The sequence below is a fragment of the Austrofundulus limnaeus genome, unplaced genomic scaffold (genome assembly GCF_001266775.1).
Source record: "Austrofundulus limnaeus strain Quisiro unplaced genomic scaffold, Austrofundulus_limnaeus-1.0 Scaffold80, whole genome shotgun sequence".
In the NCBI taxonomy this organism is placed as follows: Eukaryota; Metazoa; Chordata; class Actinopteri; order Cyprinodontiformes; family Rivulidae; genus Austrofundulus; species Austrofundulus limnaeus.
Window position 1 is genome coordinate 468393 of NW_013952482.1, and position 8152 is coordinate 476544.

The following is an 8152-nucleotide window of genomic DNA, read 5'->3' on the forward strand; positions in this document are numbered from 1 at the left end:
TTAAGGACCAAAAGTCAAACCTTAATCTGAAAGGTGTAATTAAATAGCTGCAAAAGGCCAACATCAAAATAAAAAACTCTGTCCTTTTCTCATTTTTTAGTTGTGAAAAATATTTGCGTAATTTGACATTTTCTGCAAAAAGTTCAGTCTCACATCACTAAGAAACAATATGAGCTGCACCTGTCCGTCCAAATTTTTTAAAAAAGGAAAAAACTGTTTTTCTATCTTCTGAATACATTGAGATCAAAATATAAAGTACAAATAATACCAAATAAACTGTGAATAAAGAATTTTCAGGTCAAAAGTAAAGCGCTTAAAGTGAAAGTTTAGATCTTTTGAAGAAGGGATCTGTGGACAGATTAAACAATATCTAACCTGTTGCAGATAGCTTTGTGAACGATCTCTGTTTGAAGAAATACAGTTCAATTTTGACCAAACTGACAAGCTATAGTCTAGTCCAACTATGGCCAAAAGTAAAATGGATCACTTACACAACTCTAATCTCCAAATATTTTATGAACCTTATCGTTTCTGTTTATGCCTCACGTCAATATTCCAGTAAAAATACTCCTGCGGGATGTGGCAGCAACAAAACTGTGGACAGATAGCTGCTGTGTCTGATATCTTTGTTGGGGGGGGGGGGTCAGACCACAATGCAAATATTTATAAAATAGTGTTTGTATGAACTGCTGAGACTAATGTTTAGCTCTTCAATATGGTCAGAATTAAACTCTACTTCTCAAACTGAAGTCATTCAATGACTTATCTGCAGCAGGTAAGATACTAATTGTTCACTACCTTTCCACAGAGCCCCACTTGAAAAGATTTGAGGCGTTCTTTAGTGTTAATTTGTGACTTATGGTGTGCAGGAAACATCAAAACATTAGCCTAACAGAAAGAACGGTAGAAGTGGTAGCTTAAAATTTAATGTTTCCAGGGTAAACCTTTATTTCTTCAGCATCAGATAAGAATAGTTAAAAGCTGAAGAAATCAGAGTATTAAAAAGGTTTTGGTTAGGTTTATAATGCTATTAGTATTTAAAGATACACCGACAGAACTGAATGCACAATCTTCACAACAAACAGGATAATTTATGGCAATTTATTTTTTGTTTTTTTTTCATATTGTGGCTTTCCTCATTGTGTGTGTTCACTGATATTCCTGACAAGATGAAATAAGCACATAACTATCTCAGATTAGTCATCAGCCATGTGCATCAGTGTGTCAGCTGCACACCAGTGAACTGAGTCACATCTAATGACATCTATGATACAATCTGAATGTTTTCACTGAGTTATGTTTGTTGTTAATCTTAGCTTATTCTTTATTTTAGTTTGTAGTTTCAGGATTATTTGCTCTTCAACGGGTCTTTACAGCAAGTGTGAAAATTATGTTTTTGAATGCATTTGCTAGGCAAGGGCAACAAAAATCCCACTTAAATTATACGTTGAAAAGGAGAAAATAACACAAATTTTAGCTCGGTTCAGAAAAATCAATCATCTCTTGGTGCTTTTAAGGAAAATACTGTAGATCTGTATTGCATACATTCATGGGCAAAAGTCTTGAGTCGTCAGTCTTCATCTGTTTGTATTTCGCATCAAAAAGACTGATTTTTTTTCTTTTAAGTGATTTTCATTTCAGTTTTTGTGACAAATCAATTTCATAGAATAAAAAACAAACAAGTGATAACTTTTTTCTATAAACACAAGAATTTGTTAAAAAATTGATAAACCTTTGCTTAATGCCACTTTAAATTTACAATAAAAGTCTGGCCTTTTGGAAGCAAACTATAAAGGAATTTATTGGAGACTCAAGGTTCATCAGTCTGGTTCTGTAAAAATCCGGGTGAAAAAAAGAAAAGTATGTGTCGCCCTCATATGTCAGAAAGATGAACTGCAGCACTAACTTTCTAAAGTTACTAAAATTTTGCATAGCTCTACAAAATTGCCAGAAACAAAAGTATATTAGACTTTTTTAGACTGGTGGGATGAGTTCTGATGTTTAAGAAGGTGGGGAAAAAAATACTGTAGGAGGTTTTTCTTTTTATTTTCTGGGTCAAAATATCTCTTGTAAAATTGATTTTTCACTGGTAATGACAACAAAAAAAATGCTGACAAACTAAACATTTGTACTGTCTTTAATTTCCGAATCAATGTACAAGGACATTTCCATGGATTAGCACTTCTTTTTACAATATGTACCACATTACAGCACCTACATATTATTTACACACTTGCACAAGATTGTATCACAAAACAGTGTGTGAAATTAGCAAAAACAAGCGTTTTGCTGAACTAACACACTCCATAATCCATGAGCTGGATAAACAAAATATAATCTCACAGCCTCCGGCCCCTTCTCAGATTAAAGCTGAAATTACACACGTGAAAACGTGAAAAAATCATGAGACGTAGAATGATGGCAATGTCTATGATCCTATGAATGGGTCAAGTGTAAACATTAAGCAGGTCAATTTGCAAGCTTTCAAACACTCTTACCGTTTGCATTGTTATATTTAAGAACTGTGTTGTAATTGAATGCCAAAAAAGAAAATGTGCACATAGGTTTGTAAACTTTGACAACTGCATGATTGTGAAGGACTGCAAAACAAAAATTAAACAAAGGTTAAAGTTTTGAATAAATCTATCCATCAACCCACTTGTTTGGATGAGATGTGATAAAATCCTAGTTAGAATACAGGAAGAAGAAAAAAAATGTCAGAATGAGGAAACACACACACACACACACAGACAGAGAGAGAGTTGCGTCACAGCCAGAAATACTGTAGCAGCTTTCTCAAAGGCGAAGACGTAAGTGGCAGTTTTGCTGTGAGATACGCAAAAGCATAACAGCAGCAGAATAAGATCCACGTGTTGAGAAGTGTTTTCAAGGCGAGCCAAACATCAGGATTCCTAATTTTAGTCCAATCTGGTTTGGCCGTCACACCAAAATGAAGGAAGAGGAGAACTGCAAAGATCCTGGTTCATCACATCAGAAAATTTCAAACAAACAGGCCAAATGCTTTACWCCTCAATTATAGGATTTAAAATGCAGGGTGTATTTAAGGGAAGTAAACAAAAAAAGAACTAAACAAAGCTTTTAACATGCAAAGAATGAGCAACAAGTTTCCTATTGAGAAAAAAAATGGCAGTGATAAAGAAGGGGCTAAATATGCAGGCTGATAATATTCAAGCTTTCCTTTATTTGTAACATTGCAACTAAAGAGGAAGATTTTAAATGGTTGGCCAAGGCATCAGTCCCCGTCACCTGTCCAACCGGCCACCGAGGAGAGGACAGCTGAGGAGTCACGGTTGTCGGAAAAAGTTCAGAGCATCCGGTTACGTTTATGAGTGGGCGAGTCTGTGATGACGTCACTGCAGGGCGCAGAGCCTCGTTTGCGACTGGCTGCAGGATCTAAATGAAGAGCCATCTCCTCGGCTATGAAGGTGTTAAGGTCCACATCGTGAAGACCGTTCCTACGTCGACTGAGAGACTGGGCAGGGTGAGTTGGCGAACCGGGAGGACCGGAGCGCACAGAAATGCTGGCCATGGCACCACTAAGACCTGAAAAGACGAAARTATGGCGTCACGTCAAACTGAAATCATTACACGACTTCACGATGCAACACCTTCCACGTGAACATCTGAACCAACCATGCAAGGCGATCGCCTCTCTGAAGGGCTGCAGGTCCGTCTCCACAGAGCTGTCCGACTCCGCCGGTGGTGGTCGACTCGCAGACACCATAGCAACTATGGGTGGCGCACGGGTTGTCCGTTGGGGTGGAACTTTGCCACACAGGAAACTAATAAGTTCTTCACGTCTGATTGTTCTTCGGCGTTTCTTCAACCACGCAATCACCTCCTTATTCCTGCGCTGATGGCCTAAATGAACTCCCAAGTCATAGCTCCGTTGGTGGGCTTCAATACTCTCTGYAACGCCAAAGAATTGTTTCTATCAGGTCAACTCTGTTCATGTAAAATGTGTTTCTATGGCATGCAGAGACTGAAGGACTGAAAACTGTCCGCACTACATTTTACTTGCCTTTATATAAGTTAGTGACAGCTGTAGCTGCGTTCTGGAAGGGCACCCAAAGGGAGAGACCTTGCTGCTGACATACACGATCTGTAAAAATGCATTAAAAAAGACAGTGTGAGATGAAACCTGGGAAATAAATAAATCTGCTGCCAAAGTTAACTGTTTTGTTTGTTTCTTTCGTTCTTTTTAGGAAATACACACTCGAAAGCAGAGGAAAAACTAACTTGGTATAAAGTTCAGATGAACAAAAGAAAAGGTTTTCTATAAACACATAGACGAAATGTGAATTCGCAGGCGTTGTTTCCAGTTCTCTACTTCCAGGTTTTCACTTGAAAGTTCAGTCCTTTTGTGGTAAAAGCACCACCTCTAATTTGTAATGGCCACTGAGAAAGTTTCCTCTCATACGTTGCACTTTACAAACACAAGGTCGTGCTCAAATCTGTAAACACACAGTGATAGCTTACGTAAACAAAGTTATGTTGACAAGCTTAAGTGGGAGCTTATGCAGAAATCATGACAACATTCAGCAAAAAGTATGTGAATACTACAAAACCACCAAGCTACATTATCAAACTATTTCGGCCARTAAAGCCAATGAAGAACATTTTACTCAAACTAAAGTAAGTGATTACTTTGAATGTTCTATGACATTTATGTACACAAGTTCTTGAGTGATGTTATTTCTCTTGCGTAAAACATAAAAACTGTTCAACTCAGCGTTATTTTAACACGGAAACATTTACGTTGTTCTTTCGCCATTTTGTCGGAGCAAAAGAATAACAATAAGGTGAACACAAATAACCGACTGAAGGGCGACCTGGATTAAAACGTCGTTTTGTCGCAACTTATTTATTATCCACCGCAGAATCGGCACATTTATTGGTTCATTTGATCGTCAACACATCTGTTGTTTTCACTCTGCAATCTCCTCCCCGAGTATCGCCATTTTGACAGTCTAGATAACTGTAAACTGGAAGACAAAACATGTATGTTCGACCCCCGGAGAACAAATGTGTTGAAAACTAGCAGCACACACCGAGTTAGCTTGGTGTTTAAATAAAGAGCCCAAAGACTGACTTGTACGGATACGTTTTATAAGTAAGCGCTGTGACARCTGAGGCCACCGTGTGCGGCGTTCAGCAGTGTTGTCAAAAAGCTCTGACACGGTGACCGGCAGGAGTTGTGCCGAGTTGTGTTTCCCCCTCGTCGAGAAGCGTTTCTTCATAAGCTCCGCCCAGTTCAAAAGGCAAAAGAGACGCTTTTGCTGCAAATTCTCCCCCGACGTCACAGTACGTACGGGGTGGAGCTAGTAATCAACGGGGGAACACAAATGGACACAACACCAGCTGTTAGCCAATGTTGGCTAGCAGAGGAACAGGGTCACGATATCAGGAACAGAACAATCTGTATCTGACCTTGTTTAAAAATACACGTAGTGTAATGGCGCCCACAACAAACATGGGAACATATTACACTTAATTGTAAATAATTATTTGTTTGCATCAATGGCCTTAACAGTGTCCTTTGTCTCCCCGGCCGGCAAACAGTACCGTTAGGATTAGCCTTTATTAGCATTAGCTCGGCGATAGCCTTTACTTGAACTTCGGTGTGTTGAGAACATACCTTTATAGAGCTGCGCGACAGCCGTGGCCGAGTTCTGAAAAAGGTGCCACAGCTTTTGTTGACTTTGTTCGGTCTCCTCGGAGCTCGGAGTATCTTGTTCAGCCTCTGCTAAGCACTGTCGTTCCCATTTGGAAAACCAGTGCTCAGGGCCGTGCTCTTGAATTTCAGCTTCTCCTTCTTCCTTCTTCTCTTCCATAGTTAAAGTCTTTGTCTTAAATATTTATTTCCCGAGCTACTAAACGGTCTCCCTTATATTAAGAAACTAATGTTAGACATCCTCTACCACCAACTAAATGATGAAATATAGCCGATGTAAGAGCCTCATTGTCAACACGCCCTATGTTAAACATACCAAACTAAAGAACGCGGATGACAACACCTTAGAATTTCTGAAACTAGCTCCTCCCTTTTCCTCACTAAACTGAAACACGATTGGCTGTCAACTCCAGTCTGGGCGGGTCTTATTGCAACATGCGAAACCTGATTGGGCGATGTAAAAAAAAAAACAGAAAAGCTCAGTTAAAACCAAAGTTGATGCCAGTGAAAGGAGTTCCAATATGCTGTTTAGCATTTTGTACGCTAGAGGGCAACCTGACCACTGAAATCCAGCCTAAAAAAATAAAATAAAGAAAACTCGTGATTTTTCTATAAAATGTCGACAACATTGTATTTTTCCTCATCATAACTGTGTCTTGCAAGACTACTTAACAGACATTTAAAACTACCACACATTTATTTCTTTTGCATGATTTTTTTTTGTATATTTAGCAATTTTAGTAAAGTAAATGGCCACTAAGGTTAAATTTATCGGATTATTCTAAAAACCCAGTAGCCAGCGTATAAATAAAGAGTGTCTTTAGTATTGCATTATTTTACGTACATTTAGATTTATAAATTAATTTCTTACAAAATCTCATCTTACTTTAGCCATCTGGTTGTAGACCTGCATGTTGTATTAAAACTTGTACCAGRGTCTGTTTTTATTTTCTTTTTTTCTACAAGTAAAGGAATACAACACCACTTGTTCTTTCAAAACTGCTTTTGCTTAAAAAACACATCTTATTTCTACAGCACACACAAATTGAGAGTAGTGAAACTATATTTTTGAAAGTTTTTGTTTTCATATGACAAAAAGTGTTTCTTAATGTAAGCTGGTTGGCTAACAATTTAAAAGTTGCATAGWTGGATTTCCACAGGATTGGATATCTACTGGAAGTCCAGTGGTGAAGCATATTTACAATGAATAAATATTTTTTTATAGAAATGGCACATCTTTCAACATGTTGAGCAAAAATTGTAAGCATCTTCAATCATTCTGTGGTAATGGCAGCCTTACAGTCTACATATGAGCAGCATCAGTGATTAGAGATGCCAGAAGGACAAATGTGTTCTTGCACAAAGTCAAAACAATTACTGAAGACCTTTGACCCCTGGAGGAACTGGAAGTCACTGAAAAAACTGTTCTCCTTTATGAAAACCCCACATTTTTATTCTAAGGTTTTATTTTAATTTTAACTCGTGCTTCATGTTGTTTAACAGGAGTGATAATATGTTTAATCAGAATCAGAGTCAGAAACAGTTTTATTGCCATTGTCAGTGAATATACAGACTAGGAACTTGCARTTAAGAACACCCATTCTTAAGTAAGATGCAGTTACATGAACTGTGAACTGTTATCAGTCACCAGCCTTTATTGGTTCTTGTGTGTAATTACTGTGTTATTTAACAAGAAAGTTTAGCCTCAGGTTAACCTTTGTGGTTGCTGCTGTATGAGCTTCAGACAGAAGCAGTCCAAAGGTCAGAGGCGTAATAATACCTTATGTTGTCTCTGAGCTGTCTCCTTCAGCCTGCACAGGTCTCTACACAGGTCTCTGTGTCAAGACTTGGTTGATTCTCAAACCTTGACTTTGCATCCTTTTCATTTCCACCTCGACTGGTCATCCTGCTGTGTTTGAACATGGCCAAGGGYGAGCAAAGTATTTCTGACGCCGAGGGGTATTTCCAGGAGCCAGGACCAACCGTCACGTTTGACAAGCTGCACTACTGTGTTCGAGAAACAAAGTTCTGCCGCAAGATCGGTCCTGACAAACTGATCCTCAAAGATGTCAGGTAGGACACGGTGCCCACCAGTCCACTACAGTCACTACTCTGTGTTGAATTCCTTCTGTAAAAATACTCTCATTCAACAACAGTAAGTTTATGAGGGAATCATGTCAGAAAGGATGAATTTATGGGTTTTCCCGCTTGGGTTTTCGTCAATTATTCAATTCTTTTTATTAAAATTTAGAACCAGATGTGCCTAAACAATAGAATCAAAGTCTGAGAATTTTTAAAGGCTGTAAGTTGTTAATTGTTTGTCTTATCTGCATTTTCCTAACTGCCTCCAAATAAAGCAGCTAGTGATAATACTTAAGAAATTACTATTTCAGGAAAAACAGTATGAACATTTATTTACACACACACACACACACACACACACACACACACACACAC

General features: G+C 38.3%; 2 protein-coding genes across 2 annotated transcripts in view; one reads left to right on the forward strand and one right to left on the reverse strand.

The window, feature by feature from the left end:
• Positions 1–2119: 2119 nt before the first annotated feature.
• On the reverse strand, positions 2120–6051 carry hapstr1b (HUWE1 associated protein modifying stress responses b). Its single transcript, XM_014011383.1, has 4 exons — positions 5660–6051; positions 4043–4123; positions 3655–3930; positions 2120–3564 (listed from the first exon to the last, which is right to left on the reverse strand). The coding sequence occupies exons 1-4, from the start codon at positions 5853–5855 to the stop codon at positions 3326–3328; spliced, it is 792 nt and encodes a 263-aa protein (XP_013866837.1). The 5' UTR covers positions 5856–6051; the 3' UTR covers positions 2120–3325.
• A 1468-nt stretch (positions 6052–7519) lies between these two features.
• abcg2b (ATP-binding cassette, sub-family G (WHITE), member 2b) overlaps positions 7520–8152 on the forward strand; it is a gene marked incomplete in the record, with an annotated part of 13458 nt that continues 12825 nt past the window's right edge. Inside the window, 1 exon segment of the mRNA XM_014011382.1 lies at positions 7520–7768. Within this exon segment, the coding sequence (XP_013866836.1) occupies positions 7617–7768 (152 nt within the window).

Coding starts and splice junctions, on each gene's coding strand:
- hapstr1b (XM_014011383.1), bottom strand. CDS start 5,855: ATGGAAGAGAAGAAGGAAGAAGGAGAAGCTGAAATTCAAGAGCACGGC. Junction 4,124..5,659: donor TGTCGCGCAGCTCTATAAAG/GTATGTTCTCAA, acceptor GCATTTTTACAG/ATCGTGTATGTCAGCAGCAA. Junction 3,565..3,654: donor AGAGGCGATCGCCTTGCATG/GTTGGTTCAGAT, acceptor TCGTCTTTTCAG/GTCTTAGTGGTGCCATGGCC.